This window comes from Camarhynchus parvulus, unplaced genomic scaffold (genome assembly GCF_901933205.1).
Source record: "Camarhynchus parvulus unplaced genomic scaffold, STF_HiC, whole genome shotgun sequence".
NCBI classification, from domain to species: domain Eukaryota; kingdom Metazoa; phylum Chordata; class Aves; order Passeriformes; family Thraupidae; genus Camarhynchus; species Camarhynchus parvulus.
The window spans coordinates 1-14,711 of NW_022148893.1; the positions used below are offsets into that span (position 1 = coordinate 1).

A 14,711-nucleotide genomic window follows, 5' to 3' on the forward strand; every position below is an offset into this window, starting at 1 on the left:
TTTTCACCATTTTTAAGCGTTTCTCCCCATTTTTCCCACCGTTTTTTCACCATTTTTCACTGTTTTTTCCCATTTTTTCACCGTTTTCCCGTTTTTTCACCGTTTCTCCCCGTTTTTTCCACCGTTTTTTCACCATTTTCCCACCGTTTTTTCACCATTTTTCTCTGTTTTTTCCCATTTTTTCACCGTTTTTTTACCATTTTTTCACTGTTTTTTCACCATTTTTTCACCGTTTCTCCCCGTTTTTACACTGTTTTTCCCATTTTTTCACTGTTTTTCCCATTTTTCACCGTTTCACCCCATTTTTCCTCCGTTTCTCCCCGTTTTTTCCACCGTTTTTTCACCATTTTTTCACCGTTTTTTCCCATTTTTTCACTGTTTTTCCCATTTTTCACCGTTTCACCCCATTTTTCCTCCGTTTCTCCCCGTTTTTTCCACCGTTTTTTCACCATTTTTTCACCGTTTCCCCCCATTTTTTCTCTCCCAGTCCCTCCCAGTACAAACCAGTAACCCCAGTTCCCATTTCCCCCATTTTTAACCCTTTCTCCCCCATTTTTGGCCATTTTTTCACCATTTTTCCACTGTTTTTTCACCATTTTTTCACCGTTTCTCCCCGTTTTTTCCACCGTTTTTCTCCCGTTTTTCCACCATTTTTCCACCGTTTTTCACCATTTTTTCACCGTTTTTCCCATTTTTTCACCGTTTTTTCCCATTTTTCACCGTTTCTCCCCGTTTTCACCGTTTTCCCCCGTTTTTTCTCTCCCAGTCCCTCCCAGTACAAACCAGTAACCCCAGTTCCCATTCCCCCCAATTTTAACCCTTTCTCCCCCATTTTTGGCCATTTTTCCACCGTTTCTCCCCGTTTTTTCACCGTTTCACCCCATTTTTTCACCGTTTCTCCCCGGTTTTTCACCGTTTTTCCCGTTTTTTCGGCGTTTCTCCCCGTTTTTCCCGCCCCCCGGCCTTACCCAGCACGCTCCCGTCGGCGCTGCCGGCCGCCAGCGCTGGGCGCCCGGGCGGCGCCAGGCGGCAGCGCAGCAGCGTGTGCAGCACCGCGTGGCCGCGGAACGTCACCAGCGACGCGTCACCGGGCAGGGGCGTGGCCTTCCGGGCTGCAAGGACACGCCCACCGTGAGAAATCCGGGAAAATCGCTAAAATCGGGAAAAACGGGCGTAAATTTTTTTGAAATTCGCCCCAAAATTGGGCCAAAATTGGCTCAAAATTGTGCGGAAATTCAGCCAAAAATTCACCCAGAAATGGGAAGAATTGACCCAGAGATTCAAGGAAAAATTCAGCCCAAATTGGTCCAAAAATGAGGGAAATTCACCCCAAAAATTGACCCAAAAATTGACCCAAATTTGACCCAAAATTGACCCCAAAACTGACCCAAAATTGACCCCAAATAGACCTCAAAATTGACCCCAAATTGACCCAAAAATCGACCCAAAAATTGGAGAAATTCAGTCTAAAAATTCACCTAAGCTTGACGCAAAATTGAGCAAATTTCACCCAAAAATTGGTCCACAAATGAGGGAAATTCAGCCCAAAAATTGGCCCCAAAACTGGTCAAAATTGACCTGAAAATGGGGGAAATTCAGCCTAAAATTCGCCCAAAAATTGCACCCAAAATTGACCCAAAAATGAGCGAAATTCACCCAAAAATTTGTCCTGAAATGTTAAAATTTGGGATTTTGGAGACAAAAATTGGGGAAATTTACGCGAAAATTTAGAGAAATTTGCTCAAAATTGACCCAAATCGATTACAATAAATAAGAAATTGGTGTCAAATTTGGCAGAAATTTGGCTCAAAATTGGCCCAAAAATCCAGCCAAAAATTGACAAAAAATTGGGTCAAAATTGACCCAAAAATTAGCACAAAATTGATCTAAAAATTGACCCTAAAATTGGATGAAAATTGGGACAAAATTGGCCCAAAAATTGGTCTAAAAATTGGGGAAATTCACACAAAAATTGCACCAAAATTGACCCCAAAATGGGGGAAATTCCACCCAAAATTCGGCCTAAAATTGGTCCAAAAATGACCAAAATTCACCCCAAAATTTGAGGGAAATTCGCCCAAAATTGAGCGAAATTGGCTCAAAATTGAGCGGAAATTCACCCAAAAATTCACCCAGAAATGGGAAGAATTGACCCAGAGATTCAAGGAAAAATTCAGCCCAAATTGGTCCAAAAATGAGAGAAATTCACCCCAAAAATTGGGGAAAATCAGCCTAAAAATTCGCCTAAGCTTGACGCAAAATTGAGCAAATTTCACCCAAAAATTGGTCCAAAAATGAGGGAAATTCAGCCCAAAAATTGGACCCAAAAATGGGAGAAATTCAGTCAAAAACTCACCCAAAAATTGGCTCAAAATTGATCTAAAAATGGGAGAAATTCGGCCCAAAAATTGACTCCAAAATCAGCAAAATTGATGCAAAAAATTGGCACAAAATTGGTTCAAAATTCACCCAAAAATGGAGGAAATTCCACCCAAAATTCCGCCGTAAATTGACCCAAAAATGAAGGAAAATTGACCCCAAAATTGGCCCAAAATTGGCTCAAAAATGGCCCAAAAACGAACAAAAAGTCACAAAAATTTGCCCAAAGTTGGCCCAAAAATGAGCAAAACTTTGCCCAAAAATTCAGCAAAAATTGATAAAAATTGGTCCAAAATTCACCCAAAAATTGCCTCAAAATTGGACCAAAAATGGGGAAAATTCACCAAAAAATTGCCTCGAAATTGGACCAAAAATGGGGAAAATTCACCCAAAAATTGCCTCGAAATTGGACCAAAAATGGGGAAAATTCACCCAAAAATGAAATAAAATTCACCCAAAAATTGGCTCAAAATTGGACCAGAAATGAGATAAAATTCACCCAAAAATTGGCTCAAAATTGAACCAAAAATGGGGAAAATTCACCCAAAAATTGCCCCAAAAATCAACGAAATCAATCGAATTTTTAACCCTTTCTTCCCCGTATTTCCTCCATTTTTAACCCTTTTTTCCCCGTTTTTTCACCGTTTTTGTCATTTTTTCACCGTTTTTCCCATTTTTCCCCCTCCCAGTCCCTCCCAGTCCAAACCAGTAACCCCAGTTCCCATTCCCCCCCAATTTTAACCCTTTTTCTCCCATTTTTAACCCTTTCTTTCCCCCATACTTTCCCCGGTTTTTCTTCATATTTTCCCCATTTTTTCACCGTTTTTCACCATTTTTTCACCATTTTTCCCCCATTTTTCCCCCTCCCAGTCCCTCCCAGTCCAAACCAGTAACCCCAGTTCCCATTTCCCCCAATTTTAACCCTTTTTCCCCAATTTTTCGCATTTTCCCCATTTTTAGCCCTATTTTCACCATTTTTCCCCGTTTTTTCCCCATTTTTTCCCCATTTTTTCACCGTTTTTTCCCCATTTTTTCACCGTTTTTCCCATTTTCCCCCTCCCAGTCCCTCCCAGTACAAACCAGTAACCCCAGTTCCCATTTCCCCCAATTTTAACCCTTTTTCCCCCATTTTTAACCCTTTCTTTCCCCCCATACTTTCCCCATTTTTCTTCATATTTTCCCCATTTTTTAACCGTTTTTCACCATTTTTTCCCCATTTTCCCCCATTTTTCCCCCTCCCAGTCCCTCCCAGTACAAACCAGTAACCCCAGTTCCGTTTCCCCCCCATTTTTAACCCTTTCTCCCCCATTTTTCACCACATTTCCCCCATTTTTCGCCCTATCTCCGCCGTTTTTTCACCGTTTTTCCCCGTTTTTTCACCGTTTCTCCCCGTTTTTTCGCCGTTTTTCTCCCCCATCCCAGTCCGAACCGGTACGAACCGGCCCGGGGCGCCCTCTGCCACCGGTAGTCCCAGCTCTGCCGCGCCACCGCCCGGCGCGCCGCCGCCAGCGCCGCCGGCCCCGAGGGACGCCGCAGGTCCCACAGCTTGGCCGACTGGTCCTTGGAGTTGGACACCACGTAGCGACCGTCCCCCTGCCGCCAGAAACCAGTACAAACCAGTACAAACCAGTTAAAACCAGCACGAAAAAATCCCGATCGATTTGAGCCGTTTTTGACCCATTCTCGCCGTTTTTTCGCCTTTTTTTTTCCCCATTTTTTGACCTTTTTTTGCCATTTTTTTGCCCATTTTTCACTATTTTTCCCCATTTTTTGTGCCCTCAAATGCTCTCTCAGGGATGAAATCCCAGTACAAACCAGTTTGGACCAGTACAAACCAGTACAAAAAAAATCCGGATCGATTTGAGCCATTTTTGACCCATTTTCGCTGGTTTTTCGCCATTTTTTCGCCATTTTTGCCATTTTTCAGCCATTTTTCCCCATTTTCTTGCCTCTCCCATGGATGAAATCCCAGTACAAACCAGTACAAACCAGTACAAACCAGCACGAAAAAATCCCAATCGATTTGAGCTGTTTTTGACCCATTTTCAGCCAATTTTTCCCTTTTTTCCCCGTTTTTTGGCAGTTTTTTTCCCCATTTTTCACCATTTTTTCCCCGTTTTTTCCCCATTTTTCCCCTCCCAGTACAAACCAGTACAAACCAGTTCCCATTTCCTCCATTTTTAACCAAATTTTTCCCCATTTTTAACCCTTTTTTTCCCATTTTTAACCCATTTTTCCCATTTTCCCCCATTTTCACCGTTTTTTCCCCATTTTCCCCCATTTTTCCCCTCCCAGTCCCTCCCAGTACAAACCAGTAACCCCAGTTCCCATTTCCCCATTTTAACCCTTTCTTCCCCACATTTCCCCATTTTTACCCCTATTTCCCCAATTTTTCCCCATTTTCCCTGTTTTTCGCCCGTTTTTCGTCGGTTTTTTGCCGTTTCTCCCCGTTTTTTCTCCTCCCAGTCCCTCCCAGTCCAAACCAGTAACCCCAGTTCCCATTTCCCCATTTCCCCAACCCCTTCCCACATTTCCCCATTTTAATTTCCCCCGTTTTCCCTATTTTCCCCATTTTTCACCCGTTTTTTTTTTTTATCCCAGTCCCAGTACAAACCAGTAACCCCAGTTCCCATTTCCCCATTTTTAACCCTTTCTTCCCCATATTTCCCCCATTTTTACTCCTAATTTCCCCGTTTTTCGCCCGTTTTTTGCCGTTTTTCCCCGTTTTTCCCCATTTTTCCCATTTTTTTCGCAGTTTTTTCACCATTTTTCCCGTTTTTTCCCCTCCCAGTACAAACCGGTAACCCTTGTTCTCATTTCCCCATTTTAACCCTTTCTTCCCCATATTTCCCCATTTTACTCCTAATTTCCCGTTTTTAAGCCCGTTTTTTGCCGTTTTCCCCATTTTTCCCCGGTTTTCCCCATTTTTCCCATTTTTCGCCCGTTTTTCGCAGTTTTTTCACCATTTTTCCCGTTTGTTTCACCTCCCAGTACAAACCAGTAACCCCAATTCCCATTTCCCCCATTTTTAACCCTTTCTTCCCCCATTTCCCCCATTTTTACCCCTATTTTCCCCATTTCTCCCTATTTTTCCCCATTTTCCCCATTTTTCCCTGTTTTTGCCGTTTCTCCCATTTTTTCACCTCCCAGTCCCTCCCAGTCCAAACCAGTAACCCCAGTTCCCATTTCCCCCATTTCCCCTTTTTAACCCTTTCTTCCCCACATTTCCCCCAATTTTACCCCTATTTCCCCCGTTTTTCCCTATTTTCCCCATTTTTCGCCCGTTTTTCCCCGTTTTTCGCCTCCCAGTACAAACCAGTAACCCCAGTTCCCATTTCCCCATTTTTAACCCTTTCTTCCCCATATTTCCCCCAATTTTACTCCTAATTTCCTCGTTTTTCGCTCGTTTTTTGCCGTTTTTCCCCGGTTTTCCCCATTTTTCCCATTTTTCGCCCGTTTTTCGCAGTTTTTTCACCATTTTTCCCGTTTTTTCGCCTCCCAGTACAAACCGGTAACCCCAATTCCCATTTCCCCCATTTTTAACCCTTTCTTCCCCATATTTCCCCCAATTTTACCCCTATTTTCCCCATTTCTCCCTATTTTTCCCCATTTTTTCGCCGTTTTTTGCCGTTTCTCCCCGGTTTTTCTCCTCCCAGTCCCTCCCAGTCCAAACCAGTAACCCCAGTTCCCATTTCCCCCATTTTCCCCATTTTTAACCCTTTCTTCCCCACATTTCCCCATTTTTACCCCTATTTCCCCCGTTTTTCCCTATTTTCCCCATTTTTCCCATTTTTCGCCCGTTTTTCGCAGTTTTTTCACCATTTTTCCCGTTTGTTCGCCTCCCAGTACAAACCAGTAACCCCAATTCCCATTTCCCCATTTTTAACCCTTTCTTCCCCATATTTCCCCCATTTTTTCCCCGTTTGTTGCCCGTTTTTTGCCCGTTTTTCCCCGTTTTCGCCCGTTTTTCGGCGTTCCCGCCGTCCCTCCCCGTTTCCCCGCCTCCCCAGCCCGACCCAGCGCCCTCACCCTGGCGTGCAGGAAGGTCAGCCCGTCCCGGTGTCCGGCCAGAGTGACCGCCGGCCCCTCGGCCAGGCAGCGCCGGTCCCAGGCCCGGCCCACGGCGTCGTCGCCGCCGGAGAGGAGGAGCTGCCCCGAGGCGTCGGCCAACGCCACGGCGTTGACGTCATCCTCGTGGGCGGGGACCTGGAATTGGGGAAAAAAAGTGGAAAAAACGGCGAAAAAACGGCGAAAAAACGGCGAAAAACGGCGAAAAACCGGCGAAAAAACGGGGGAAAAATGGGGAAAAATAGGGCATGGAAAGGGTTAAAAACGGCGAGGAAAGGGTTAAAAGGGATGGGGAAAGGGAGGGGAAAGGGTTAAAAATGGCGGGGAATGGGAACTGGGGTTGCTGGTTTGGACTGGGAGGGACTGGGAGGGGGGAAAATGGGGAAAATCGGGGAAAAAAGGGTGAAAAAAGGGCAAAAGATGGGGAAAAAAGGGTTAAAAATGGGGAAATATGGGAAAGAAAGGGTTAAAAATGGGGGGAAATGGGGGAAATGGGAATTGGGGTTACTGGTTTGGACTGGTTTGTACTGGTTTGGACTGGGAGGGAAAAATCGGGGAAAAAAAAAAAAAAGGGGAAAAAAAGGGGAAAAAAGGGCAAAAAATTGGGGGGGAAAGGGCAAAAAAAAAGGGGGAAAAATGGGGAAAAAAGGGTTAAAAAATGACCAAAAAATGACAAAAAAATCGGCAAAAAATTGGTAAAAAAATTGGCAAAAAATGGGCCAAAAAAGGGTTAAATAAGGATAAAAAAATCAGCAGAAAGTCGGCAAAAAACGGGCCAAAAAAGGGTTAAATAAGGACAAAAAACGCAAAAAATTGGCAGAAAAATTGGTAAAAAAAGGGCAAAAAATCGGCAAAAAAATTGTCAAAAAATCGGCAAAAAATCAGCAAAAAATTGGCCAAAAATTGGCAAAAAATCAGCAAAAAAATCTTTAAAAAATTGGCAGAAAAGGGCTAAATAAAGACCAAAAAATGGCAAAAAATGGGCAAGAAATCGGCAAAAATGGGCAAAAAAATTGGCAAAAAATCGACAAAAATTGGCAAAAAATCCAAAAAAAATCAGAAAAAAATCCAAAAAAAATCAGAAAAAATCAGCAAAAAATCGGCGAACAAAGGGTTAAAATTGGGGTCACTGGTTTTTACTGGTTTTCGAAAAAATCAGAAAAAATCGGTTTGAACTGGATTGTACTGGTTTGGATTGGGAGGTTAAAAAACAGGGAAAAAAGGGAGAAAAAAAAGGGTTAAAAAATGACCAAAAAATGACCAAAAAATCGGCAAAAATTGGCAAAAAATTGGCAAAAAAATCGGTTAAAAATCGGCAAAAAATTGGCAAAAAATCAGCAAAAAATCAGCAAAAAATCAGCAAAAAATTGGCCAAAAATTGTTTAAAAATTTGGCAAAAATCGGCAAAAAATCGGCCAAAAAAGGGTTAAAGAAGGACCAAAAACTGGTTAAAAATCCGACAAAAATCCGAAAAAAACACAAAAAAAATCAGAAAAAATCGTTAAAAAATCGGCCAAAAAAGGGTTAACAAGGGGGTCACTGGTTTTTACTGGTTTGAACTGGTTTATACTGGTTTGAACTGGTAAGTAAAAAAATGGGGATGAAAGGGAGAAAAAAAGGGTACAAAAATGACCAAAAAAAGACCAAAAAATGACCAAAAAATCGGCAAAAAATTGGCCAAAAAAGGGTTAAATAAGGACCAAAAACCGGCAAAAAAAATCGGCAAAAATTGGCAAAAAATCGGTAACAATCAGCCAAAAAAGGGTTAAATAAGGATCCAAAAAACGGCAAAAAATTAACAAAAAAATCGGCAAAAAAAAAAAAATCGGCAAAAAATCTGAAAAAAATCCAAAAAAAATCCAAAAAAAATCCGAAAAAAAATCAGAAAAAATCGGTAAAAAATTGGCAAAAAAATCAGCAAAAAAAATCAGCCAAAAATCGGCCAAAAAAGGGCTAAATAAGGATCAAAAATTGGCAAAAAATCAGAAAAGAATCAGAAAAAAATCCGAAAAAAATCAGAAAAATTCAGCAAAAAATGGGCGAACAAAGGGTTAAAATTGGGGTCACTGGTTTTCACTGGTTTTTACTGGTTTGAACCGGTTTGAACTGGATTGTACTGGTTTGGATTGGGAAGTAAAAAAATGGGGAAAAAAGGGAGAAAAAAAGGGTTAATAAATGACCAAAAAATGACCAAAAAACGGCAAAAAATTGGTTAAAAATTGTCAAAAAATGGGTAAAAAATTAGCAAAAAATCAGCAAAAAATCGGCAAAAAATTTGGTGAAAAATCAGTAAAAAATTGGCAAAAAAAGGTAAAAATATGGTAAAAAATCGGGCAAAAAAGGGTGAAATAAGAACCAAAAAACGGCAAGAAATCGGCAAAAAAAATTGGCCCAAAAGTCAACAAAAATTGGCAAAAATATTGGCAAAAAAATCGGTTAAAATCAGCAAAAAATCAGCAAAAAATCAGCAAAAAATCAGCAAAAAATCAGAAAAAATCAACAACAAATCGGCCAAAAAAGGGTTAAAATTGGGGTCACTGGTTTTTACTGGTTTTACTGGTTTTTACTGGTTTGAACCGCCCTCTCACCCTCTCCACCCTGCGCTGCGCCTGCCGGTCGTAGACGTAGACGCAGCCGTCGTTGGCCCCGCCCATCACGTCCCGCCCATCCGGCCCCACGGCCAATGAGAAGACGGCGAAGCGCCCGGTCCTCGGGCCTGCCGGGGGGAGGGGACAGAGATAAGCCACGCCCGCTTCGTTTAACAGGAAATAAGCCACGCCCATTGTGTTATATTGGGTTAATAAGGGGTTTAAGCCACGCCCACTGTGTTATATCGGGTTAATAAGGGGTTTAAGCCACGCCCACTGTGTTATATCGGGTTAATAAGGTATGTAAGTCACGCCCACCTTGCTAAACATTGAATTAAGCCACGCCCACTGCATTATATTCGGTTAATAAGCGGTTAAGCCACGCCCACTGTGTTATATTAGCTTAATAAGGGGCTTAAGCCACGCCCACTGCGTTATATTTCATTAATAAGGGGATTAAGCCACGCCCACTGTGTTATATTGGGTTAATAAGGTATTTAAGCCACGCCCACTGTGTTATATCGGGGTAATAATGGATTTAAGCCACGCCCACTGTGTTATATCACGTTAATAAGGTATTTAAGCCACGCCCACCTTGCTAAATATTGAATTAAGCCACGCCCACTGCATTACATCGGGTTAATAAGGGGTTTAAGCCACGCCCACTGTGTTATATTAGGTTAATGGATTTAAGCCACGCCCACTGTGTTATATTGGGTTAATAAAGGGGTTTAAGCCACGCCCACATTTTAAAATCGGCGTTTAAGCCACGCCCACTTTATTACATATAGGTTGGTTTGGGGGTTAGCCACGCCCACTTTATGGGATTAATTCCTGGTTTAAGCCACGCCCACTTTGCTGCATTGTATTTCCTTTGATGTTAAAGCCACGCCCACTTTCTTGACCGGGTGCTAAGCCACGCCCACCTTGTTAAACAGGAGTTTAAGCCACGCCCACTGTGTTACATTGGGTTAATTCTGGGGTTAAGCCACGCCCACTTTGTCATAACGCGTTGATTGGGCATTTAAGCCACGCCCACTGTGTTAATTAGGAATTTAAGCCACGCCCACTTCATTCTAATATGTTAATTGGTTTTTTAAAGCCACGCCCACTTTATCATATCGGATTGGTTTGGTTATTAAGCCACGCCCACTTCGTAACAGGGTGTCTTAAGCCCCGCCCCAAAAAGCAAATTTGAACCGAAACCACGCCCCCAAAGAGCAAAGCCACGCCCCTTAAAGCACCAAATACCCACTAAGCCCCGCCCCGAATGCAAATTAACACCCAGGAAGCCAAGCCACGCCCACAAACCCATCAAACCCCGCCCACAAATGCAAATCAGACCCTCAAGACCCCCCAAGCCCCGCCCCAAAATGCAAATTAGGGTTGAAGCCACACCCCCCAAGCAACACAGCCACGCCCCTTATAGGGGAAATTAGCCGGAACCACGCCCCCAAATGCAAATGAGGGAAAACAAAACCCAAGCCACGCCCACTAAATAAAAGCCACGCCTCCAAAATGAGAAGCCACGCCCCCAAATAAAGAAGCCACGCCCCTAAATTAAAAAGCCACGCCCCAAATTGAAGCCACGCCCCCACCTGAAGTCCAGCGCCGTGTGGGCGTCGCCCTCTCCATGCAAATCGAACACGTGGACTGCAAAATTGGGCGGGGCCAGCTCAGGCCACGCCCCCTTTTCACCCTTTTTTTTTTGCATTTTCCCCGGTTTTAACCCTTTTTCCCGTTTTTTCGCCGATTTTCGCCGTTTTTTCGCCTCCCAGTCCAAACCAGCAACCCCAGTCCCCATTCCCCCCGGTTTTAACCCTTTTTTTTCCCATTTTAACCCTTTTTTTTGGGCTGCTTTTAACCCCTTCTTTCCCACATTTTCCCCATTTTTTTGCCGCATCTTCCCCATTTTTTCACCGATTTTCGCCATTTTTCACCGTTTTTTCCAATTTTTTCCCCATTTTCCCCCTCCCAGTCCCTCCCAGTCCAAACCAGTAACCCCAGTTCCCATTTCCCCCATTTTTAACCCTTTCTTTCCCACAATTTCCCCATTTTTTACCATATCTTCCCCATTTTTTGCCGTAATTTCGTCATTTCTTCACCGATTTTTCCCATTTTTTCCCTATTTTTCCCCATTTTCCTCCTCCCAGTACAAACCAGTAACCCCAAACCCTATTTCCCCTCGCTTTTCCTCAAATTTCCCTAATTTTCCCCACATCTTCCCCATTTTTTGCCGTCATTTCGTCATTTTTTCACCGATTTTCATCATTTTTTCACCGTTTTTTCCCATTTTTTCCCCATTTTCGCCCTCCCAGTCCCTCCCAGTACAAACCAGTAACCCCAGTTCCCATTTCCCCCATTTTTAACCCTTTCTTTCCCCATTTCCCCATTTTTCCCCACATCTTCCCCATTTTTTGCCGTAATTTTGTCATTTTTTCACCGATTTTCGTCATTTTTTCACCATTTTTCCCATTTTTTCCCAATTTTTCCCCATTTTCCTCCTCCCAGTACAAACCAGTAACCCCAGTTCCCATTTCCCCCCATTTTCCCCACTTTTAACCCTTTCTTTCCCCCATTTCCCCATTTTCCCCCATATCTTCCCCATTTTTCGCCGTAATTTCCTCATTTTTCACCGATTTTCATCATTTTTTCACCATTTTCCCCCGTTTTTCCCCCATTTTTCCCCCCCAGCCATTCCCAGTCAAACGTAGTTGGACCAGGAGCAGTAGAGGGGCCTGGCTCCCCGTCGGGGCTGAAGGCGGCCTTTCAGGACGCCCAGCCCACGTGGCGCCCCCTGGTGGCGCCGGATTTTTGGCGCAGCCGCCGCCCGGAGACCTCGAACAACCGCAGGGTGTGGTCTAAATTTGGGGGAAAAAATCAAAATTTTGGTTAAAAAAAAAATTGGGGAATTTGGGTTAAAAACAGACCCCAAACCCTCCGGGATTTTTTGTGTCAAAATTTCGGATTTTTTTGCGTCAAAATTTGGGGGTTTTACGTCAAAATTCCTTATTTTTTGCGTCAAAATTTGTGATTTTTTTGTGTCAAAATTTTGGGGTTTTTGTGTCAAAATTCGTGATTTTTTTGCGTCAAAATTTGGGGTTTTTTTGCCTCAAAATTTGTGATTTTTTTGTGTCAAAATTTGGGGTTTTTTGTGTCAAAATTTCAGATTTTTTCCCCCAAAATTTGTGGGGTTTTTTGTGTCAAAATTTGGGGTTTTTTGTGTCAAAATTTTGTCATTTTTTTACGTCAAAATTCCTTTTTTTTAAGGTCAAAAATTTGTGATTTTTGTGTCAAAATTTTCCCCATTTTTGTGTCCCAGTACAAAGGATTAACCCCAGTCAAAATTTCCCCATTTTGCCTCAAAAATTGTGATTTTTGTGTGTCAAAATTTGGGGTTTTTTGTGTCAAAATTTCAGATTTTTTGGTGTCAAAATTTGTGGGGTTTTTTGTGTCAAAATTTGGGGTTTTTTGTGTCAAAATTTGGGGGTTTTTACGTCAAAATTCCTTATTTTTTTGTGTCTAAATTTGTGATTTTTTTGTGTCAAAATTTGTGGGGTTTTGTGTCAAAATTCGTGATTTTTTTGCGTCAAAATTTGGGGTATTTTTGCCTCAAAAATTGTGATTTTTTTGTGTCAAAATTTGGGGTTTTTTGTGTCAAAATTTCAGATTTTTTGGTGTCAAAATTTGTGGGGTTTTTTGTGTCAAAATTTGGGGTTTTTTGTGTCAAAATTTGGGGGTTTTTACGTCAAAATTCCTTATTTTTTTGCGTCTAAATTTGTGATTTTTTTGTGTCAAAATTTGTGATTTTTTGGTGTCAAAATTTGTGAGGTTTTGTGTCAAAATCTGTGATTTTTTTGTGTCAAAATTTGTGGGGTTTTTTGTGTCAAAATTTGTGATTTTTTTGTGTCACAATTTGAGATATTTTGTGTCAAAATTTGGGGGGTTTTTTTGCGTCAAAATTTGGGATTTTTTGCGCCAAAATTTGGGATTTTTTGTGACAAAATTTGGGAGTTCTTGTGTCAAAATTTAGGATTTTTTTGCGTCAAAATTTGGATTTTTCTGTGTCAAAATTTGGGACTTTTTGGTGTCAAAATTCGTGATTTTTTCCCTCAAAATTTGGGATTTTTTTGTGTCAAAATTTGTGACTTTTTTGTGTCAGAATTTGGAGTTTTTTGTGTCAAAATTTTGGGGGTTTTACATCAAAGTTCGTGATTTTTTGGTGTCAAAATTGCTGATTTTTTTTATTCAAAATTTAGAAATTTTGGCTCCAAAAATTGAGAATTTTGGCAAAACCCCAAAAAACCCTAAAATCATGTGAAAAACCCAATTTCCCCCAAAATTTCACTAAATTATCCCAAAATTTAGTAAATTTCCCCCAAAATTTCTCAAATATCCCAAAATCCAAGGAATTTCCCCCGATTTCTCACCCACCCAAAAAACGTGAAAAAATCAAATTAAAACAAAAAAAATCCCAAAAAACCGAAAATTTCCCCGATTTTCCCCAAATTTTTCCCCAAAATTTCAAGAATGTCTTCCAATTCCCCCAAAAATCCCAAAATTTCCCCAAAATCCCCCAAAATTCCCCCAATTTCTCACCCACAACGCCACCAAAAAACCCCAAAAAACGTCAAATTTAACCCCTAAAATCCCCGTTTTTCACCCTATTTTTTTCCATTTTTTTTCCCAAAATTTGAAGAATTTCCCCCAAAATTTCCCAGATTTTCCCAAAATGCCCCAAAATCCCCAAATCTGGAGCAATTTTGGAGTTTTTTGTCCCACCCCAAACTCAAAAAATCTCAAAAAAATTTTGAGTTTAAAACACAAAAAAAATTCCTTAAAACCCAAAATTTCCCCGATTTTCCCCAAATTTTTTCCCCAAATCTCAAGAATTTCTTCCAATTCCCCCAAAAATCCCAAAATTTTCCCAAAATCCCCCAAAATCCCCTAAATTTTCCACAATTCCCCACCCACAACGCCACCAAAAAAACCCCAAAACCCGCCAAATTTAACCCCTAAAATCCCCGTTTTTCGCCCGATTTTTTCCGTTTTTTTTGGCGAAATTTGGAGAATTTCCCCCGAATTCCCAAAATTTCCCCGAATTGCCCCGAATTGCCCCAAAATTTGGGGGATTTTGGGTCATTTCACGCACCCTGGCAGGCGGTGAGGAGCCGGCGGCCGCAGAAGAGGGAGCAGAAAACCTTCTGGGGGTGGGGCTGCAGCGCCGCCGCGTGATTGGGCAGGAAGCTGAGGGGGGGCGGGGCTTGAGGGGCGGGGCCGGCAGAGAGGCCACGCCCACCGCAGCCGCCGCCCCCCCCTCCCGTTTAAATCAATTAAAAACCAATTAAAGTGGTAAGAAATTGTTAAAAATGAATATTTAACTGGGTAATGAGGGGGCGGGGCTTGAGGGGCGTGGCCAGCAGATAGGCCACGCCCACCGGAGCCGCTCCCCCTCCCGTTTGAATCAATTAAAAACCAATTAAAAGCCCATTAAAAATCAGTAAAAAATGGTTAAAAAATGGTTAAAAATTATTATGCAAGTGGGAAATGAGGGGGCGTGGCCACGTGGGAGGGGCTTGCGGCAGACCACGCCCACCGTGGCCACGCCCACAATCATTTAAACCAGTAAAACCCAGTTTAAAATAGTTAAAAAAGCAGGAAAAACCAGTAAAAATG

General features: G+C 42.1%; 1 protein-coding gene across 1 annotated transcript; it reads right to left on the minus strand.

The window, feature by feature from the left end:
* Positions 1–968: 968 nt before the first annotated feature.
* On the minus strand, positions 969–11,811 carry DCAF11 (DDB1 and CUL4 associated factor 11; the record flags this gene model as incomplete). The annotated part of the gene is made up of 6 exons (XM_030970883.1): positions 11,745–11,811; positions 10,634–10,688; positions 9,036–9,163; positions 6,409–6,585; positions 3,819–3,972; positions 969–1,112 (listed from the first exon to the last, which is right to left on the minus strand). Coding segments are annotated over exons 2-6 (640 nt in total), but the record flags the coding sequence as incomplete, so codon positions are not given.
* Positions 11,812–14,711: the final 2,900 nt, after the last annotated feature.